Below are 23,801 nucleotides of genomic sequence, written 5' to 3'. Positions count from 1 at the left end.
ATAGTAACCATCTTAATGCGTGTGAGTTGGTATCTCACCATGATTTTAATTTGCATCAAACTTTTTTTTTTTTAATGCATAGAATCGTGGTCTATTCCTTGCCTTCAGGAAGCATTCATTTTGAAATGTACATCTTTGCAAAACATTGCCTGAGCATGTAAGCAATCTTAGATTAAGGCATCTTGTTAAACCACACACGCACACACACACACACACACACACACACACACACATACATACACATATAATAAGCTTAATGACCGACTTGCTCACTTGAGGAGGTCTGTGATGTTAACAGAACAAAAATAACCTATCTCATTTCTGCATTTGTTTTATTCCATGTGCCCTTAATTGTGGTTAGCAGCACTGTTTTCATTCATGCTTTCTCTTGGTCGTCAAAGAGGAAAAACAACTTTAAGAATATGAACTTTTGATAGTGGTTCAAATTTTTCACCTACATTTGCGAAAGATGGAATGAGGAGGGGATTAAAAAGCAGAGTTGGCATGAGTTTTAGAATTGAGGGAGGATACAGAAATCCAGAATGATATTGAAGGGAAAGATTGATTACACAGAAAAACAGGAGTAAAGTAAGTGCTCCTTTGAAGGATTTCAGACCCTGCCACCCCACTCCACTCCCCCACTCTGCTTAATACTACAGATTGGACAGTGCCCATGAATACACTGTCCTGCTTCAATATCCCACACTGAGCCTCCCCCAGTGTGCTGCCTTTCCTCCTGGCCTGACTCAGGTTTTGAATGGAACAGTTCCAATGGCCTGTCTCAGTTTTATTATCTCTACTGTAATTCCTAGTATGACTCAACAAATCTATCTACATCAGAATCAATAAGAAACTCTTTGGACCTTCTATTAAAGCACCTCTCAGCCTTTTTTGATTTCCATCATACAATTTGGCATACATTCAGAAAACCATTTCTGGTCAACCTCAGATAATCTACTACTTCAGAGGTGTTATCAAATACTGGGTATTCAGCTAGAAAATAACTTACATAATAAGTTGATCTTAGGTAAAAAAAGATACTAACAATGACATTAACAATGAACCAGAATTGTGTTTTGAATCCGTCCATCCCAAGTTTGCATCAGCCACCTCCATGCCCACCATTGCCACTTTATCAGAACTGGCTGACAAATCTCATTCTGTTCATGTCGTGGTTGCACCGCTTGACTCAACTTAAAACTCATCATTCACCAAGAACTTTGAACGTTTTTGAACATATGAGAGGGGCATAATGTCAAACAGAAGTTGAACATATAGATATTCTTGATCTCTGTACTCAAATATAGTAAAAAAAAAAAAAAAAAAAGAGGTATGGGTTCAGTCCTTCAAAAAATGGAATATAAACATAGCTAGTTATCTCCCCAGAATCATAAAACACCATGTTTTTTTTTGAATTTTATTTATTTTTTTATACAGCAGGTTATTATTAGTCATCCATTTTATACACATCAGTGTATATATGTCAATCCCAATCGCCCAATTCTTCACCCCCCCCCCCCCCGCAGCTTTCCCCCCTTGGTGTCCATACGTTTGTTCTCTACATCTGTGTGTCTATTTCTGCCCTGCAAACTGGTTCATCTGTACCATTTTTCTAGGTTCCACATATATGCGTTAATATACGATATTTGTTTTTCTCTTTCTGGCTTACTTCATTCTGTATGACACTGTCTAGATCCATCCACATCTCTACAAATGACCCAATTTCGTTCCTTTTTATGGCTGAGTAATATTCCATTGTGTATATGTACCACATCTTCTTTATCGATTCGTCTGTCAATGGGCATTTAGGTTGCTTCCACGACCTGGCTATTGTAAATAGTGCTGCAGTGAACACTGGGGTGCACGTGTCTTTTTGAGTTATGGTTTTCTCTGGTATATGCCCAGTAGTGGGATTGCTGGGTCATATGGTAATTCTATTTTTAGTTTTTTAAGGAACCTCCATACTGTTCTCCATAGTGGCTGTATCAATTTACATTCCCACCAACAGTGCAAGAGGGTTTCCTTTTCTCCACACCCTCTCCAGCATTTGTTGTTTGTAGATTTTCTGATGATGCCCATTCTAACTGGTGTGAAGTGATATCATAGTTTTGATTTGCATTTCTCTAATAATTAGTGATGCTGAGCAGCTTTTCATGTGCTTCTTGGCCATCTGTATGTCTTCTTTGGAGACATGTCTATTTAGGTCTTCTGCCCATTTTTGGATTGGGGTGTTTGTTTCTTTGATATTGAGCTGAATGAGCTGTTTATATATTTTGGAGATTAATCCTTTGTCCGTTGATTCATTTGCAAATATTTTCTCCCATTCTGAGGGGTGTCTTTTCATCTTGTTTGTAGTTTCCTTTGCTTTGCAAAAGATTTTGTTTCATTAGGTCCCATTTGTTTATTTTTGTTTTTATTTCCATTTCTCTAGGAGGTGGGTCAAAAAGGATCTTGCTTTGATTTATGTCATACAGTGTTCTGCCTATGTTTTCCTCTAAGAGTTTTATAGTGTCTGGCCTTACATTTAGGTCTCTAATCCATTTTGAGTTTATTTTTGTGTATGGTGTTAGGGAGTGTTCTAATTTCATTCTTTTACATGTAGCTGTCCAGTTTTCCCAGCACCACTTATTGAAGAGACTGTCTTTTCTCCATTGTATATCCTTGCCTCCTTTGTCATAGATTAGTTGACCATAGGTGCGTGGGTTTATCTCTGGGCTTTCTATCTTGTTCCATTAATCTGTATTTCTGTTTTTGTGCCAGTACCATGTTGTCTTCATTAATGTAGCTTTGTAGTATAGTCTGAAGTCAGGGAGTCTGATTCCTCTAGCTCTTTTTTTTTTTTTCCCTCAAGACTGCTTTGGCTATTTGGGGACTTTTGTGTCTCCATACAAATTTTAAGATTTTTTGTTCTAGTTCTGTAAAAAATGCCATTGGTAATTCGATAGGAATTGCATTGAATCTGTAGATTGCTTTGGGTAGTATAGTCATTTTCACAATATTGATTCTTCTAATCTAAGAACAACATGGTATATCTCTCCATCTGTTTGTGTCATCTTTAATTTCTTTCATCACTGTCTTATAGTTTTCCACATACAGGTCTTTTGTCTCCCTAGGTAGGTTTATTCCTGGGTGTTTTATTCTTTTTGTTGCAATGGTAAATGGGAGTGTTTCCTTAATTTCTTTTTCAGATTTTTCATCATTAGTGTATAGGAATGCAAGAGATTTCTGTGCATTAATTTTGTATCCTGCAACTTTACCAAATTCATTGATTAGCTCTAGTGGTTTTCTGGTGACATCTTTAGGATTCTCTATGTATAGTATCATGTCATCTGCAAACAGTGACAGTCTTACTTCTTCTTTTCCGATTTGGATTCCTTTTATTTCTTTTTCTTCTCTGATTGCCATGGCTAGGACTTCCAAAACTATGTTGAATAATAGTGGCGAGAGTGCACAACCTTATCATGTTCCTGATCTTAGAGGAAATGCTTTCAGTTTTTCACCATTGAGAATGATGTTTGCTGTGGGTTTGTCATATATGGCCTTTATTATGTTGAGGTAGGTTCCCTCTATGCCCACTTTCTGGAGAGTTTTTATCATAAATGGGTGTTGAATGTTGTCAAAAGCTTTTTCTGCATCTATTGAGATGATCATATAGTTTTTATTCTTCAGTTTGTTAATATGGTGTATCACATTGATTGATTTGCGTATATTGAAGAATCCTTGCATCCCTGGGATAAATCCCACTTGATCATGGTGTATGATCCTTTCAATGTATTGTTGGATTCTGTTTGCTAATATTTAGTTAAGGATTTTTGCATCTATATTCATCAGTGACATTGGTCTGTAATTTTCTTTTTTTGTAGTATCTTTGGTTTTGGTATCAGGGTGATGGTGGTCTCATAGAATGCGTTTAGGAGTGTTCCTTCCTCTGCAACTTTATGGAAGAGTTTGAGAAGGATGGGTGTTACACGCTCTTCTCTAAATGTTTGATAGAATTCACCTGTGAAGCCATGTCGTCCTGGACTTTTGTTTGTTGGAAGATTTTTAATCATAGTTTCAGTTTCATTACTTGTGGTGAAATGTTCATATTTTCTAATTCTTTCTGGTTCAGTCTTGGATGGTTATACCTTTCTAAGAATTTGTCCATTTCTTCCAGGTTGTCCATTTTATTGGCATAGAGTTGCTTGTAGTAGTCTGTTAGGATGCTTTGTATTTCTGCAGTGTCTGTTGTAACTTCTCCTTTTTCATTTCTAATTTTATTGATTTGAGTCCTCTCCCTCTTTTTCTTAATGAGTCTGGCTAATGGTTTATCAATTTTATTTATCTTCTCAAAGAACCAGCTTTTACTTTTATTGATCTTTGCTATTGTTTTCTTTGTTTCTATTTCGTTTATTTCTGCTCCGATCTTTATGATTTCTTTCCTTCTACTAACTTTGGGTTTTGTTTGTTCTTCTTTCTTTAGTTCCTTTAGGTGTAAGGTTAGATTGTTTATTTTGAGATTTTTCTTGTTTCTTGAGGTAAGCTTGTATAGCTATAAACTTCCCTCTTAGAACTGCTTTTGCTGCATCCCATAGGTTTTAGATCGTCGTGTTTTCCTTGTCATTTGTCTCTAGGTATTTTTTGGTTTCCTCTTTGATTTCTTCAGTGATCTCTTGGTTATTTAGTAACGTTTTGTTTAACCTCCATGTGTTTGTGTTTTTTACATTTTTTCCCCTGTAACTGATTTCTAATCTCATAGCGTTGTGGTCAGAAAAGATGCCTCATATGATTTCAGTTTTCTTAAATTTACTGGGGCTTGATTTGTGACCCAAGATGTGATCTATCCTGGAGAATGTTCCGTGCGCACTTGAGAAGAAAGTGTAATCTACTGTTTTTGGATGGAATGTCCTATAAATATCAATTAAATCTATCTGGTCTATTGTGTCATTTAAAGCTTGTGATTCCTTATTAATTTTCTGTTTGGATGATCTGTCCCTTGGTGTAAGTGAGGCGTTAAAAGTCCCCTGCTAGTATTGTGTCACTGTTGATTTCCTCTTTTATAGCTGTTAGCAGTTGCTTTATGTATTGAGGTGCTCCTATGTTGGTGCATATATATTTACAATTGTTATATCTTCTTCTTGGACTGATCGCTTGATCATTATGTAGTGTCCTTCCTTGTCTCTTGTAACATTCTTTATTTTAAAGTCTATTTTATCTGATATGAGTATTGCTACTCCAGCTTTCTTTTGATTGCCATTTGCATGGAGTATCTTTTTCCATCCCCTCACTTTCAGTCTGTACGTGTCCCTAGGTCTGAAGTGCGTCTCTTGTAGACAGCATATATATGGGTCTTGTTTTTGTATCCATTCAGCGAGCCTGTGTCTTTTGGTTGGAGCATTTAACCCATTCACATTTAAGGTAATTATTGATATGTATGTTCCTATTACCATTTTCTTAATTGTTATGGGTTTGTTTTCGTAGGTCCTTTTCTTCTCTTGTGTTTCCCACTTAGAGAAGTTCCTTTAGCATTTGTTGTAGAGCTGGTTTGGTGGTGCTGAATTCTCTTAGCTTTTGCTTGTCTGTAACGCTTTTGATTTCTCTGTCAGATCTGAATGAGATCCTTGCCGGATCTCATTACTCATAGAGTAATCTTGGTTGTAGGTTCTTCCCTTTCATCACTTTAAATATATCATGCCACTCCCTTCTGGCTTGTAGAGTTTCTGCTGAGAAATCAGCTGTTAACCTTATGGGAGTTCCCTTGTATGTTATTTGTCATTTTTCCCTTGTTGCTTTCAGTAATTTTTCTCTGTCTTTAATTTTTGTCAATTTGATTACTATATATCTCGGCATGTTTCTCCTTGGGTTTATCCTGCCTGGGACTCTCTGCGCTTCCTGGACTTGGGTGGCTATTTCCTTTCCCATGTTAAGGAAGTTTTCGACTATAATCTCTTCAAATACTTTCTCTGGTCCTTTCTCTCTCTCTTCTCCTTCTGGGACCCCTATAATGCGAATGTTGTTGCGTTTAATGTTGTACCAGAGGTCTCTTAGGCTGTCTTCATTTCTTTTCATTCTTTTTTCTTTAGTCTGTTCTGCAGCAGTGAATTCCACCATTCTGTCTTCCAGGTCACTTATCCGTTCTTCTGCCTCAGTTATTCTGCTATTGATTCCTTCTAGTGTAGTTTTCATTTCAGTTATTGTATTGTTCATCTCTGTTTGTTTGTTCTTTAATTCTTCTAGGTCTTTGTTCTTTAATTCTTCTGGGTCTTTGTTAAACATTTCTTGCATCTTCTCGATCTTTGCCTCCATTCTTCTTCCAAGGTCCTGGATCATCTTCACTATCATTATTCTGAATTCTTTTTCTGGAAGGTTGCCTATCTCCACTTCATTTAGTTGTTTTTCTGGGGTTTTATCTTGTTCCTTCATCTGGTACATAGCCCTCTGCCTTTGCATCTTGTCTATCTTTCTGTGAATGTGGGTTTTGTTCCACAGGCTGCAGGATTGTAGTTCTTCTTGCTTCTGCTGTCTGCCCTCAGAACACCGTGTTTTTCTTTCCTTCTCAATCTCTAATCCAAGTATGTGCCTTTATAATGAATTCAACAAATACTTCCTGCATTTGTGATCAGACATGATTAGTTCACAGACAAACTCTGTCTTATGGGAAAGATACTATAAGATCCAAAACTGAAATATATGATTTCCAGGGGAACACTGCCTGAGAGATCCCTGCTTTCTTATAAAATATAATGGTAAGTGATATGATGTCAGGAGCATCAACATTATGGCATTGATATGTGATCCTCCCACACGTCTGCTCTCTGTGAAATATAAAACCCTGGGATCATTCACTTAGTGAGCATTTAATGAGCTTGTCACAGGCACTATGTGTCAGCACTTGATATTTTATAGTGAAGAAGCAGGAACAGATTTTACCCTCCCAGAGCAACCATACAGGTAGAAAGACAAACATTAAATAAATGTGTACACAAAGAAATACATGATTATAATGGTGATAAGTGTTATGGAGAATAATGCAGGGTTCTAAGGGGGTAAGATAACTTAGACTAGTAGGGGGTCTGAGGATATAAAACTTAAGCCAAGTTTTTAAGGATAAGAGGGATTTACTCACCAAATAGTAAAGGTAGAGACGCTGGGAATGTTCTGGAAGAGAGACAAGCAAGTGAAAATGCCCAGGGATGGAAGGAGCTCTGTGCACTTGAGGAACTGGAGAAAGGCTGCTGTGGTTGGAGCAGGATGCAGAGGGGCAGCAAGGAGCGTCAGGAGACATGCAGGTCATGTAAGGATTTTGCCTGGAAAAACAGTGCACAGGTATTTAAGAGCTTCATGTAGCCATGAGACAAGATTCAATGTACACTTAAAGCTACTGTCTGGAGAACTGATGGCAGAGGGGCAAGAGAGGAGATGGTGCCAATTAGGAGGTCATTGCAGTAGTGCAGGTGACAGACAGTGATGACTTGGACTGGTGACATTAGAGTGGAGATGGAAAGAAGTCCTGATTCAAGATCCATTTTGGAGATAAAGTGAGCAGGATTTGTCTAGAGAGTGGTAGATAAATAATATGAAAGTTAATTGGGCCTCTTTACCCTCAGTTTCTAGCTTAAATATGGGTTAAACCATAAAATTGTGGACTGGTTTCATTCATCCATTTAATTATTTGATAATTTATTTGCTCAATAAAGATTTATTAAGCTCCTTCTATCTGCCAGACATGCTGTAAAGTACTGAAGATACAATGTTCCATCATAGATGCCTGCCCAGAGGTTGGCTTGGTTGACTGTATATGTTAGAAGATGGTGCTAAGAAGGCCTGACTTTTCGATTGTATCTCCATAGACTGTTCCCTTAGCTCAGTGGTTCTCATCAGGGACACTAGGGGGACCTTGGGGTGACTGGGAATAGTGGGATTGACACACTGACAAGATAGTGCTGCTGGCACCTATTGTGGGGCCTGGTGCTGACAGTCTTGCCTATTCAAGGGACCATCCCACGTGGTGAAGGATTGTCTGGCCAGGAAGACCAGTAACACTCCTGTTAATGAACCGTGATCACCTTCACTCTGACCAGCCCTCACCAGCAGTTGGTCTTACTTTAATCCAAGAATTAAAGGGGATGTAAGTAGGAATGCCTTTATGTCACTGTTCTTCCCAGTCTTTTCACATGATCCTTTGGGCTCTCCAGAGATGTTTGACCTGCTCTTCTCCTGCTCTCCAGCTTGTGTCCAACGGGAAACAATTAGGGCAGCACAATGGGAATAAACAAACCCTTTCTTTCTTGTGCTGTGTGTTCTTGGGAAAAGTCCTTAACCTCCACTAATTCAGTGTGCTCGTGTATAAAACAGAAATAATAGCACTAGTATCTGCCTCATGAGGTTGTTGTGTTACAACCCGTAGGGACTTAGAACAGTACTTCGGCTTGGCACATGGTGAGCTCCCAATGGATATTTGCTGTTATCGTTCAACAGTATGGAAGGCAGTGTGCCGGGCACCATGCAGGTAACACAGACAAACACGTCACCACTCACAGCTTCTGCCCGGGAGGTCACTGGAGGACACACCCGTTACTCAAATGCAAGTCAGCATATGAAATGTTTTTGGACAAACAAACAAAAAATTTGACTATGGTGATTCTTTGCTAACATGACTTCTGCTGTCTCTGTTCAGAGCCTTGGATTTCAGATCCGGTGGCCTCTGCTCTTTGGGTTTGTCCTTCAGCATTATACTTGGAGTTCCAGGCGGAATGGCTCCTTTTTCTAGGAGACACTCCTGGCCCTGCCTTGGAGAGATTGCCTCCTCACTGTGCGTTAGCTGGGCCCTGCTCTGGGTTCCTGTTTTCCAGCGTGGCTACAGCCTGAGGTTCATGGGTCTTGCCCCACCACGTTGGGCATGCTCTAATCTCTACATCATTGCTGGTTCTTGAGTTAACGTGGTGCCATTTTCTCTTCCAAAGTCCAATCTTTGACATCTTGGATGCTAGTAGCTGCTCAGTGTCATAGTCAAAGCTGTAATCCTCAAAATTTTATAAATGCTTTATTCAAGGTGAAACTACTTTCAACTCTTCCTGATATAATTCACAAATATATATACAAGGAGCATGAATAATTCATTCTTTCTGGAAAGCACAAAATGAATCAGCATTCCCATAAATAACAACAGCAACAACAAAACTCTTTTTGATATATGGAGTCTCATCTTTTCATAGTTCTAGAGTTATTTTTTTCCTGTAAGCTCTAATGTTCTAGAGGTTCATAAATGATAATTAATGCTTCAAGTATATAATTGATATGCCTCATCTCATACAGATCCCTGACACCAATTTATTCGCAGAATCTCTAATTAATTAATCTAACAGCTTATTCATGAGACTGATTTAATTTGTGACTTTGTATGAAACTTCACATAGCATACTAAAAATTTCCCAAAATCTGCAATAACTGCTGCTTAGTTTTGGGCTCCATCAAACAATCATGTGAGTATAGAAATGTGTTAAAGTTAGAAAATGCAATAGTTTCTCTTTAAGGCAGTGTGTTCTATTAGAACTCCATTTTTTCCTTCTCAGACATTTATCATACATATAGCAAAAATGATAAAATGGCTTCATTTACACAAGGATATTTTTAAATAATGAGAAAAATGAATGCTAGAAAATGAGAAAGAGTACTGTCAGAGACAGTTGACTATATAATCTCCAACTCTACATAAAACTCTCTATACCCCTTAAATTTGTTTAATCGTTACACCTGACTTTTCAGTATTCTTCTTTAGACACAAACCCCTTAGGAAATAAAACCTATCGTCACGTATGGCTAAATTTTAGTGTTTTCCTTTTTCTTTTTAAGCACATGTATAATCTCTAAACTTATAGTAGATGGGTAGCATGATTTTCTGACTTGGTGGTTAATTCATTTAATCGTTATTTCAGTACTCATTAATTGAACAAATGTTATGTCTTTGTTGCTGGGTTCAGTGCTAAGGTAACAAAGATCAGTAAGACCTGATCCTAGTGATTTAGGATCTGATAATTCTCATGGAGTATATAATATATTTAAGAAGCTACTATATACGCAGTAGCAATTTTATTAGTGACAATGGGTTTTTTAATCAATATTTGTTAAACACTTTAACAATCCAAAATTGTTTGTAATATATACAGATTTTCTTGGTACCTGTGGTCAGAAACAAAGATAAATATGAATATATATCATATCTACGTTGGTCACGTTCAAAGGAAGAAATCCCACAAAACTGTTATCATCGTTATAGAGACAGTAATAGATTTGTTGGAAGTTCTTTCTGTCTAATATTTAATTACTTTGTATCATAATTTGTCTAGGGCACACTGTATGATTGCGTTAATATCATAGATTCTAATTGGGAGAAAAACTTAGCTGTGCCAGTAAATGAAATTACATGTGCACATAACCACAGTTTTCATAACAAGCCCATATGAAGCTTTAAATAATCATTTTAGATGTCCATTTTATATGTAAAAGTAATAGAATTGAAAATAGTAACTTCAACATTAAAGGACTTACAAATATCCAGAATGCAATGGAGATGGGGGAAAGTTGGGTAAACTTTCAGACAAATTTACAGTTTTTAGTATCACATCTTTTCATTTAGGAGAGGAAAATACAGACGAGAGTAATAACTGGTGATCCCTGGAACATGTTATCATTTGATGATATTTCAGAACTTATTAAAGTAAAAAACAAGAACAACCACAAAAAACTATCTTAGATTAATTTTATCTCACACTCTCTAATGTACATACAGCAAGTTTTATACCTTCACTCGATGCTTGACCAAATGACTCATACCTTCTAAATCTCTAGAAAAGTGGACAGTGTAATTATTGAAAAGGCTGTACTGTGTAGTGATTGAAAGCATGGGCTGTGGAGTGGATGGCCCCCCTATGCCACTCAAGGCTGTGTAAAGTTGGGCAAGTTACTTAACTTCTCTGTACTTCCATTTTCTCATCAATAAACTGGGCTAGTGGTAAAACCGTCCTAAATTATGAGAATTTATCAGTTAACATAAAGCTTAGCACACTGTGTGTCACATGGTAAGCGCTCAGCAAATGTTAGCTCTTATGAGATTAAACTCCAAAGCTGAAAGTTTCTTTTAAAATCAAGTCAGATCATAACAGAGGAAGGAATGACTGATAAACACATAAGAAAAGGATTCATTTCACTAATACTCAAATTCGTATTAACATGAGCTAACTTTTTTCCGATTAGATAGGCATTTTCGTTTATTGACAATAACCATTATTAATAATGATGTGGGCCTGTAGGTACTTTCACAGTGTTGGAGGTACCACCATTTTGGAAGGTGATTTTCCTTGTCTTCCCAACAAAATTTTAAATGTGGATACTCTTTGACCCAGTAATTTTACTTTTAAGAATTTATCTTCTAATAATACTCTCAAAGATGTGCGTGCACACACGCATACACACTACGTATTTTCAATAGGGGAAAAAAATGCTTCTGACATGAAACAGTGCCCATGATTTAATGTAAAATGAAAAACACAATTAGCCTAATTTTTGTATATTGCACAATCGCACTTTAGTGAGAAAAGTGTTTCTTTGTGTGTGTTTGCAAAGGGAAAAGTATAAATGTTAAAAGATACACAAAAAGTTGGAAGGACACGCATAAAGTTAAAATCGGTTTATTCCCGGGAGTGGAATTGGGATCAAGAGATAGGGGAGGACTTGGTACATTTCCATACTTTAAAATTTTACTACAAAATTACATGACTTTTTAAAATTTAGAAACTCATTTTTTAAGCAGGGAGAAGAAAAGCCTAAGCCAGAGAATCACTGGTTAGGGAATTCTAGCCCCAAAGCAGTAATCTATTGGACCTGGAGAAGAAATGAATCCCAGAGATAGTTACATCTCCTTATTTAGAGAACCTCGAAGTCCACGGTCTGAATGAACTTCCTGGAGTAACCAAATCTAGTTGCTGAGTTGTGGGGAAGTCTTCACTTTATTAAAAAGGGCAGACAGATATGGCTCCTTCCTAGCTGGCAAGGGGTCACTGCTGCCTCCCAGGCACTGCCAAAACCTGAGTCTTAGTTTACCGGCAAAGACATGGAACACAAAGGAAATTGCTTTACGAGGAAAATCAAGCACTCAGCCCCAAAGTGTATGTATTTTGGAAGGCCACCTCTAGCCCATAAAGGCATGTTCATTGCAGTTTAAAAATCGAGCCCCTCCAGAGAAATACAGCCTGCAAACTCACACTCTACGCCCATGATATGTGTTATCCTCTCTTTTTGTTCAGAAAATGTTCCTAAATGGTTCCACACACTTTGTCAGACCTTAGTTAATATTTAGAGAATTGAAGAGTTTCGTAGAAACCATTTTCTATAAGATATGTCTGAGTATATTTATAAGGTATACAGAAAATTGTATCCTCGGGATCTAGTGATACAAAGGCAAACAGAAAAGATGGAACTGTTTAGATTAATATAAATTGACCATTATGGAGTCTTATAATGTTTTAATATGCTTTATGTTTTGATAATTTTTAAAATAATCTGAAAATATATATTCTGTATGAACACTGGTGCAAATCTATTGATGCCTAGTTTTTTCTTCTTTTTTAATGTGAATATCTTGTTTGTCTTCACAGAGTTACTGGAGGTGAACTGTTTGAAGACATAGTGGCGAGAGAATATTACAGTGAAGCCGACGCCAGGTAAGTGACTTGCCCTGGGCAAGATACAAGACTCAGCACTCAGATGACACTTGTTCAGTATATCTCTCTACAAATATACTATGATGCTTAAGATTATGAGACTTTCATAATACCATCTTGGACTTTTCTTGATGAGTCCCTCTTAATTGATATTTCTCTCTTAAGGATTTCCAAGATGATTCTTTGAAGAAAAAAAAAAACTGTGAATCTGGCCTAAATTTTATTTTTATCTAGTATCTATAGTTAGAATACATATTTTATTTTTTAAAAAAGCCTAACTGGAATGACTTCTAATAAAGAAATATACTTTTTTATCAAAGTTATGAGCTCTCTAAATGCTAGGCTGCCCAGTATGGTAGCCACTAGTCACATATGACTCTTTTTTTTTTTAATTTGTTTTATTGAAATATAGGTGATACTATGTTACAATGTTGTGTTAATTTCTGCTGTACAGCAAAGTGATTCAGTTATACATATATATATTCTTTTCCTTATTCTTTTCTGCTATGGTTTATCACAGGATATTGAATATAGTTCCATGTGCTATATATTGTAGGACCTTGTTGTTTATGCATATGACTCTTAATTTCAATTTCAATTAATTAAAATTAAATAAAATAAAAAGTTCACTTCCTCAGTTGCACTAGCCCCATTTCAAGTGCTTAATTGCACGAGTGGCTAGCGGCAACCGACTGGACGTAGCAGATATAAAGCATTTCCCTTATCACAGAAGTTCCATGAACAGCCCATGTCTAATCAGAGGCCATAAAAAGAAACAGACTCCAAAAGGCCCAGTGGTCTCCTTCAGGCATTATGAGCTGTTTAACGCTTTGGAAATTTCATTAACGTCCTTGGAACTCTCACTTGAAAAATATTTATTCAGGTACTTCAGAGGATTCAAGAGGATTTCCCAATCTTGTTAATTGGCAAAATTTTTTACAGAAGTTAGAAATGGCTAACATTTTGTCTAATTTGAGACTTCCTAGGCAATGTTTTTGGAGTGAAGTAACATTAATCTACTTGCTTAGACATTACTTAGACTGTTTGGTGTTAATTTCCTTGGCATTTCTTACATATATTCTGCAGTTGGTACTCATTTTGAAAAATCTGGCCCTGGCTCATTATTAGCAATATAAATGAGATGTTTTATATATATTCTATTACTGGTGGTCTGTGCCTGCTGGTTCTCTATCTAATGCTTTCAGAGCTTCCAAAGGCTGCTAATCCCCCTGCAGCCTGGCCCTCAGCAGATAGTCAGCTGATAGAAGGTTCCCCATCCCTCCAAAGTAGCACATGTATACACAGGCTCACTTCTAAATTTCTAATTAATCTTTTTGGTTTAATGCTACTGTTTATGACATTTTGTGAATCTTCTCTGCACATGACTACACTCTAATTTTTTCATGGAATTTTTCCTGCAAAAGTCAAATAGAAAGTTCCATGTCACTTAGGCTATAATGAGTGAATCATCACTTGTTCAGTTTAAGCCAGATCCTCACATTAGGCCTCTGAAAAGGGCTTCAGAATAGCCTTGGAAGTAGCTATTTGCCCACTTTCCAAGAGAGTAATCTTTTTAATCAAAGTAATAAAAAAAAGTTAGGGAATTTCCTTTATTTTGCTTTTCAAAGTTATGTTAAACAGGTTGTTATTGTGTTTCAAAATATTGGTTGAAATTAATCTAGAGACCATTGTCACTATTGAGCAGCCCTACAGATAACAGGATAGACCCTCAGTTGGTTGGATCATTTCATATGCATGCTTATATTAAATTTTGGAATTTACTCTGGGATACATTTTAGGATAGGTCCCACACATAATCAAGGAGAAGAAGCATTCTCTTCTCAACTACAAGCGTAGAGAGCAAATAATTTGTAAAAATCTGACTAGTACTAGTCCTCAAGAAGTTAAGAATTGAATTCATTCTCACTGGTAACGTATGGTGAAGTTTATTTAATATGAATTCATGTTTACTTCTTTATTTTCTGTTATTCATTAAGCCCAATAACTTATACCAGTGGTTTGAGATGAGAGAGTGAAGTATTCCTAAAAAGTAGTATAAAGTGAACATTATTGTAGAAGGAAAAAGAGTCATATGATTTAACACATAATTACCAACACTCCAATAAGCTGTATAGTCAAAAACAACCAATATGAAGCTGTTTTAGTGGTACACTTAATCAAGTTAGAGCTAGAAAATCACAATTCTGATCAATTTTGTGACATGTTGTAATAAATCAGATGGTGATTACTTTTTTTTAATTCAAGAATTTACTTTGGAGTAGTAGTATTTTGTACATTAAATGATTGAAAATATCCTCATTAAAGTATTTGCTTAATCCTTATATGAATGAATGTAGAATGAATGAATGTCTGTATATACCTGCATTTGAATCGCATAGTGAACTTGTACAGAATTCATCAGTGTGATATGTTCTACATTACTGTATGTCATATGACAGCTCATGGGACCTTATAGGTGCCCATCGATGACGTCTACCGTAGAATTTAATTAGCAGTCTATTTGACATCAGTGAGCCTTTAATAAGAATAGCATAAGTTGTGCATTTTAACATAGTAATAAGCATAAGTTTTCCTTCACTGGGGTGTATGAAAATGTGTCTAACAACCACCAGTGCTGCAGGGGATTTTAAATTTTATTTATTTTTTGTAAGTTCTTAGCCCTTCCCCAGAGTATGACTATACTGAAGAGGAGTTTGTTTTATGCCATGGGTTTACTTTAAATTCTCCCTGTTATTGGAGACGTGCATTAGTTTTCCTATTAATATATTATACAAGCAGCACCATTTCTAAGTCAAAATGGTAAATGTCTCCCTCCATTTTTTTTGACCTTTGTTTCACCTGCCACTTCATCTGTGTTTACCCTCTTGTTTCAACACCTATGTTTAATTGTGACCTCAGATTTTAAACAGTTTAGATGTGTATGAGAAATACCCATAAATTTTATTTCACTGAAGAATTTTCCCAGAACATTGTGGGAATTATTTATAAAATTTTCTCCCTGAATATGGAAATATTGACTTCTGTATACAAATAATTTAATTTATGGAGTTGCAATGCAAAACACACAGCTCAAATTGTTTTGTCTGAATATGTCACAAATTCTATGTTGGATGTCATTTTTGTTAGAACCAGAATTAGCTTTATTCAGCATTATTTAATTCCAGTGTAAAGCTAAAAAAATTTGAAAAATATAATTTTTGTTTGTTGTTTGTTTCGTTCGAACTTTCATTTTATTTTGTATTCAATGTGATTATGTGCCTTTAAAATGTTCTCCCTTCCATTCTGCCCTTGTATCTTTGCAGTCATTGTATACAGCAGATTCTAGAAAGTGTAAATCATTGTCACCTAAATGGCATAGTTCACAGGGACCTGAAGGTCAGTATATGGAGTCCATAAATCTGAATCAAAGGAAGTTTTTTTTGTTTTTTTTTTCTGGGGAAAGGGCAGAGGGTGGGTATTTAAAATGGTTCCCTTGCCTTTCCCAACTTTTCCCTAAAATGACTAAATGATGAAATGATAATGCATGATGGCTCTTTCAGTTTGCTCATCTACAGGCTAAATATACATCATAGCAAAAAGGAAAGGACAGTATTGAGAACACAACCTGTTAACGTTTCCAAGGAGTAAACCACCAGAGGCAGTTTGGGGGCAGGCTTTCCTGAGGTGACCAGCATTTGCCTGGAGATAAACTTGGCCTGTGATGTATGTCCGCCTGTAGATTTAAACACCACTTCTGTTCTGAGACCATGGGTTGCTGTAGCAGAACAACTGGTTACGCATTGCTCCATTTGAGTCTGATGAACCCTCAGGCAAGAGATAATAATTGCCAGCTAAATTAAAGCATGCGAAGTTAATGATTTATCAAAAATTCATTACGTATCCTAATTTAACCTTAATGGTGCCTTGACTGCTAATGTGACAGCTTTGGAATGATACTAGAAAAATGGGAGAGAAGAGAGAAACAGCTTTTTTTGTGTGGGGTGGAGGTGGAGCACAAAAGCTATAAAAATTATTGTTGTGTTCCAGTTCATTTCCTGTGAGGATTTATAACCGGGAAATGAGCTCCTGAATTAAATATTTTTAAGATGGATTTTTCTAGAACAAGTGGACCCACATTTTGGCTCACATCTGGCAAGATCCTGACTGTTCTGAGGTAGTAGTCACTCTACTTGAGCATGTTTACATTACTGAAGATGTTTAAATACAACCCCAGTTGTCTGCTAGTTTTGCACTTTAACCCAGTCTCTCTGAGGCTATACAGACAGTGAGTGTAAGCTTGGAACTAACACACGCCCCCTGGTGTTTGCATGCAGTCATTGCATTCAGCAGATCCTGGAGGCTGTGCTACACTGCCATCAGATGGGCGTAGTCCATCGGGACCTGAAGGTGAGTAATGAATGCCCTTGGAGAAGACAAACCACCACACAATTCCTAATGACTGTTCAGCTGCAGTTATACCTGTAAAGGCAAAAATATGAGCAGTAAAATTGTGTGGACTCATTCTGACACATTACGAAGACACCTTCCCTCACCACAATCATCTCTTCTCTAATGCACACTTGAGACTTACATAAATCCCATTTCATCCAGAGAGAAACCATTGCCTAACATTAACAATAAATAGGTTATATTTCCGTCTTCCTAAGAATGGGTGCAGCATTTAATGTGATTTTGAGTAAGACTGATGATCTCTTTCTTTCTAAACTTGTTCTGTGGACATAATAGTATGTTTGTTGATCAAACATGTGATTTTATAGTCATATTATATTTACCTAATATGTAAATGGTTATCAGAATTATAAGTTAAATAGAGATAAATGTATTAGGTAGATTTTTGGCCCAAGTGATTGATGCTAAAGAATCCCATTCTGGGTGCTGAAGTCTCTTTCCCTTAACATTAGTCCCAGGAATTCTGAGGACATTGAGGCTCTCTGGGTTTTTATTTATTTATATTCCTAGGGGCCAAGATATCATTGCCTTTTAAAACAGATGGAAAAAGGGTAAAACAAATTTTATTATCAAATAGTATATTTGATACTAATACTTTTAAGACTTGACTCAGCTTCTGATAACCATTGAGGTTGAAAATTGTTTAGATCATTTAGAAATTAAATATTTCAGAGAAGACTATCCTTTTATTAATTTTCTGACCTCTTCTCTTGGCATTCTAGCTTTACTTATGAAATTTCAGAGAAATAGTGAAGGCCTAGAAATTTAAATGGAGAGAAACTCCTGGGTGGGGGAAATAGCAAATGTGAGCATTGTATAGTTGTGATTTTTCATCTGAAACCTCAGCCTTTTCCAGGCTTTAGTACAAAGGTGGCAAAGGATAATTTAGAATGTCTTGAACTGTAATGTGTTCAGTGGGAGGACCTAGGCTGGTTTCTCTAGTCTTCTCTAGTTATAGTTAATTGTAAACCTGTAGTTTCCATTCATTTAGTATGTTCTACAAGAACATATCTCTAACGATCCATAGTGAGTTACTTGAAGATGTGATTTGTAAGCAAAACATTGCCTTAGTTTTCTAGAATCTTCCTTTAATTTTCAGTTTGAGTCTGAGAGCTTTGCATGTCTAAAGGAAAAGTAGGTTAACGACTTGTTCTTTTGGAGAACCAAGATAGGACTGTGTCCATCTGCTAACACCAAATTAACCCATCAGGATAAAGGAAAAATAATATGTTCCTGTGAAAATCCATATATTTGGCAATCACCTCAAAAATTCCTTACTAGCCATGTAAAGACAGTGCCCCTTTTTGTTACTTCTTAGAACTCACAGTGCTACTTTTCCTTTTTAAGTGAACGTATTTAGACGTACACATTATTTTTGCTATTTAATAAAGTTATCATTTGAAACATTTTACTACATTTATGTAATTATAAGTATACTCTAAAAGCCAAGGATGAAAAATGTGAATTCTATTCCATGACTTTCAAAATATATTTTGTGAGGTCATGATATTGCACTTTTGTAAGTGTCCAAACTCAGCAGAGCTCTTCAAAGACTGGAACTCCCTTCCTTCCTTCCTTCTTTCCTTCCTTCCTTCCTTTTTATTTATTTATTTATTTATTTATGGCTGTGTTGGGTCTTTGTTGCTGCACACGGGCTTTCTTTAGTTCACCAGGGAAGTTCCCAAAGACTGTAACTTTAATCAGAGATGGCAGTGAGCCTAGGATGTGGGTGGGGAAGAAAAATATATTTTCTGACATATGAGCTAAAGTCACTAATTAAAAACTCAGGCAGGTGATTTTCAGAGAGGCTACTACTAAAAGAAATAGCCTGCTGCATCACCCATCAGATTTCTTGCAAAGGAGAAAAGTGTTTTTGCTTTCTATTCTTACTCTGATTTTAGGAGAGGATAGAGATGAATTTCTGATAGAGCTTGTTATAATTTCTATAATTGTCTTAGTCTCTATCAAATTGCTGACTTGGATAAACTTCAGTTGAGTCTAGTTCTCATGCTGGTTTCAATAGACCATGACATAAATATACTAAGAGAGGCCCAAACTTGTGCGTGAGAGACAACTTATGCACACCTTAAGTGTGCTCAGTCACTGCCTTTGATTTGTGTCTTTTATACCCACCATGCATAGTCTGATAAGTATACAACTTGCAATAGCATATTTACCAATATATTAAAATGAAAAAGATTAACTGCTGAAACCTATTATCAGGCTTTAATCAAAATATTGCCCTTACTACTATTGGGCCATATATTTTTGTTTCCCTGTCATGATTCATATGTTAATTCATGTACACTACAGGCATGCAGTTTGATTTGTCCATATCAGTGAGATAAAAACACAGGAAGTATTACATTTTTCATCATTATCACAGACACCTGTGAGCGTAGGAGTACTGTACAGTTTGTTTATAAATCCCTCCTAGGATAATAGCTATTTAACGTATTGTGTTCCTTTACAGTACCTAATGTGGGACCTTATACCTTGTTAATACTTGCAGCATAGTCCTTTAATTTAGGAATGAATAAAGTTCAACCAAAAGCACATTTATAATATAAAAGACAACATTGAATAAAACAGATTGTTTTGTATGTTAATTAATGTTGAATGAAATAGAGGATAAGCATATCCTCTTTGATACAATGATAGCATACAGATCTCGGTTTGAATATTTGAATAACTGCCATACTTGGGGGCTTATTAGACAGTAGAATCCACCAGATGGAAACTTACCGAGACCTAGAGACAAGGCTAAGGCACAGCAGGCACAGCAGAAACAACAACAGGAGAAAGTTCAGGGTGGTGGGATGTTGGCATAACAGAAGCATGTCAGTCAACACCAGGCAGTATCCATTGGATACATGGACCACTACCTTTGTCTAAGGTGCATTCAGTGTCAGGCCAATTGATGTAGATTCAAGCAATATTAGGGACATATAGCAGTGCTAACGTAATTATAGGACTATAGTTCAGGGATATGACTCTAGTCTTTGAGAGGGTTTGAATCAAAGCAGAACCTTAATAATAAAAATGGCCACAGCTGCCATTTATCAAGCAGTTACTGTATACCCTGCACTGTATCATCATATTAATCTTCAGAACAACTTCATGAGGAAGGCACTATGACCATCCCCATGTTACCTAAGGGGAGATTTAACAACCATGAGTAATAGAACTTATTCAAGGTCACTCAGCTAGCAAGACAGGATTTGTGCCCAAGCAGTTGGGTTCCAGGGTCTGCAAGCTTAATCACTACCACTTCTCAATTCAGTTAGATAAATGAGTTGAAAACCATTATAGAGATCAAAGAATAGTTCAAAACAATGATGGGAAAATAATCTTGCGAGCAATATTAAGAATTATTTGGGAAAATGGGTCTAAATTTAGTGAGTCAAGGGATTAAAATAATCCCCACCTATGGATTTTCATAGCTATACAAAATTCGTATCATTAAGAATAAGAGAATAAGGCATATTTAAGATTTAATGTAGAGTAGGAGGGCAGCATAATTTGACAAAAGACTGGTATAAAAAGCAAAAATGTCCTATTTAGAAAATCAGTAAGGTGGCATTGTCCACAGCCTTTGGAAAATGAGACATCGAGAAGAACGAAATGGATTTGCCACATTTAATTTAGGCCACATCAAGACAATCACTTTGGAGTGCTTAAAAATAGATTGTTTATGAAGAGTGGTGTTGGATATTTGTGAACTGCTGATTAAAAATTCAGGTATCAAAAGAGAAGAACAAACATTAATCAGACATTTCTTGAGCACCTACCACGGCCCTGTCTGGGCTGTGAGCATATATTACAGAGCAAAACAAAAACAGACCTTGTATGTATGGAACGTACAGGCTGGTGAATTAAAGATCACTTAAATATATGTGGAAAATGTATCTGTGCTGTGCGTGCCAGAAAGAAGGAAGTACATCAGACAAGCGCTGCATCCAAAAATATATTAGGTCGAAAAGAGGCTGCAGTAACAAGTGACAACTCTCGATGTCACAGAAAATAAAGGCATATCAAGTCAGATGTGTTGTCTCATTTAAGAACCGGGAGAATACAATTTCTGTGAATCAGTTGACAGAAGGAAGTAAGTCAAAGGAGACAGTTACATAGCTGTGCTTTTTCAAGTAACCATATTTCACACAAAGTAGTAAGATTTCTTCAGTTCTGAGTGTATCAGAAATGGTTACTAAACTACTTCATGAACAGCTATCTGGATAGGAGGCTTCATACATACAACTGAATCTTTTAGCAACAAATCGGCACCAGTGAATTGCCTCAGTGGAAAATACTGTCTGTCTTAAAGCCTACCTCCTGAAGAACAATGTTTAATGGAAAAATCATTAGACGGGTAGATGGATATGAGAGTGATAGGTAGGTAGATAGATAGATAGTTGAATAGCTATAGATATTTAAATGAAGATAGTAATTTTGGAGATTTGGGGGGATTTTTAACACTTTCATAGAAATGTCAATAAAATCCAATGTATGACCAGAAAAGAAAGGAATTCATTTTCTGGGAATCTGACGAGCATTCAGTAAATCCTTGTCACCATGGGTAGTAGATATATCAAATAGTGAATTAATTCTACATTTAGCATAATTATAAAATCACAATTATTCCACTTTTCTCAGAGCCATCTTTTTAAAAGAATGTTTAAAGAACACATCACTTGTGCATAATGTATGTCTAGCTATATTAGAAACAAACTATACATGTGACAAATTCCATAATTCATTTAGTCATTCCAGTATTTCTTTATGGAGTACTTAGTGTATGCCAGGCTGTGGAGAAACAGCTAATTGGGGAAGTCCCACAGGTTCTTTCAAGCTACTTGATAGTGTGTGCTGATAATGCAGAGGCAAATCAAGAAACAGGAATGGAATACTGAGTGATTCTTATGAACTTGCTCATATATGCACGATGATAGAAATAGTGCTTCCTCATCACAAACTCACCGTGCATGCATCAGCTAGAAATTCCCCATGCTAAGTACATAAATTCAGGTATCCATGCCATGTGAAAATAAAAGCAAAAGTCACTTGTACCATGTGCACAAAAGGACCTCCACCGTGTGCATGAGTGAGCCTGATATTCAGGCTTTTCAATTCATGCAAAATTTCATTTAGTTGATTTCTTGGAGCTTTGTTCACACCTTCTTTGGCAAAGGAGAAGTGACTGAAAATGCACCAAAGCACTGACTGATTAACTTCATGTTGAAATATTGAGACTTTCCAATAGAAGAAAGAAATTTTAAAAGACAATTTTACTTCTTAAAAGCTAATATCCAAGGGAATGTAAGCATCAAATAATATAGAATAATAAAACTAATAACTTGCTGTTTTATAATATTCATTAAAAATGTTTTGCTTTTTTAAAAAAGTAAAACACACATGATTTCACTACCCTTATAATTTCCAAATGTTTGAGTTTCATTGGTTAGATAGATATCACGTATGTGCACAGAAATCTGTGATGTCACTAAAGTTGAAGATGTTAATGTGACTAATGTTAAAGGTGATCATCGCCTTTGCTGAATCAGTTCCTTAATAAAGATCCTGCTAATTTAGAAATCCTCATGATGTGTTTATGAGATTTTTGAGAAGCAAAATCAAAATTACGTCTTTTTCATAAGTTTCCCCTTGTTTTATTTGATTACGTGTAATAAATATTTTTGACTACTTTAAATTCTCCTAAAAATATCTGCTGAATAGACTACCTTTTGAAAATGAATGATTTTTATACCATCAGAGGAGCTTCCTCAGTATCACGTCTTTAAAAGGAAGGGATCAGGAAATCTGGCCTCAAGTCCTTGCTTCATCGTTTTGAACCTCTCTACCTCAAACTGAGGGGTTTGAATGATTTTATCTCCCAAGTCTCTTCCAGTTCTGAAAGTGATTACAGCAAGTTGCCTTGGTACTTTGAGATACTTGGACAGTTTCAAGAAAATCCCAAATCACAATGGAAGTAGTTGCCATTGTATCCATATGGAAGTACAGAACAAAACTTGCAAACAGTTGCTGCTCATTACAGCTGATATGCTATAAATGGTTGTTGACACTAAGACCAGATGTCGTGGAAAATCCTGCATCATTAGGAAGCAATGGGGCGGGGAGGGAACCTGTGTGTGAGAATGTCAGTAGAATCTATTTAAAAACCAACCTAAACAGTGATGCATTATATGAATTTAGAGATAATCTCAATGTGTAAATATTAACATAATAGATTGCACTTAATTTAGAAATACAGACATTTCTCAAGTCATGAGCATTCATTACAGATATTCAATGTTATGCACATTGAAATGGCCAGCTGCACTGCAGTATAATAGCTAATCACTAACGCATATAATGTCCCTTACGAGCCCCTGTGATTAAATCCAGTGGGATTGTATAATTTTATATATACTGTTTTGAGATAAAATATATATCTATAATGTTCATTTGTGAGATGAAGAATTAGTTAATTAGCTTCAAGAGTCTAAACTGCCCAAATCCACGTAGTTAATAACAGTCAGGACCAGGAAATAAATCCAGGCCTTCACCCTCTTTCTAGATCATTGTGCTGCCCGTTTCTCTCATAGTGCTGTGCCCCATGTTCAACCATAGTTGTGT

At 36.3% G+C, this 23,801-nt stretch overlaps 1 protein-coding gene across 5 annotated transcripts in view; it reads left to right on the top strand.

Annotated features, from left to right (window-relative positions):
* The window catches only part of CAMK2D (calcium/calmodulin dependent protein kinase II delta), a 284,407-nt gene that overhangs the window by 187,857 nt on the left and 72,749 nt on the right, over window positions 1–23,801 (top strand). For all 5 annotated transcript variants that reach the window (XM_068543349.1, XM_068543347.1, XM_068543345.1 and 2 more), the window contains exons 5-6: window positions 12,633–12,698; window positions 16,022–16,094. In XM_068543349.1, coding sequence (XP_068399450.1) covers window positions 12,633–12,698; window positions 16,022–16,094 — 139 coding nt within the window. The remainder of the gene's footprint in view (window positions 1–12,632; window positions 12,699–16,021; window positions 16,095–23,801) is intronic.

The sequence above is a fragment of the Eschrichtius robustus genome, chromosome 4, assembly GCF_028021215.1.
Source record: "Eschrichtius robustus isolate mEscRob2 chromosome 4, mEscRob2.pri, whole genome shotgun sequence".
NCBI classification, from domain to species: domain Eukaryota; kingdom Metazoa; phylum Chordata; class Mammalia; order Artiodactyla; family Eschrichtiidae; genus Eschrichtius; species Eschrichtius robustus.
The sequence above is the reverse complement of the archived record's forward strand: the minus strand, read 5'-3'. Positions and strand labels throughout refer to the sequence as shown.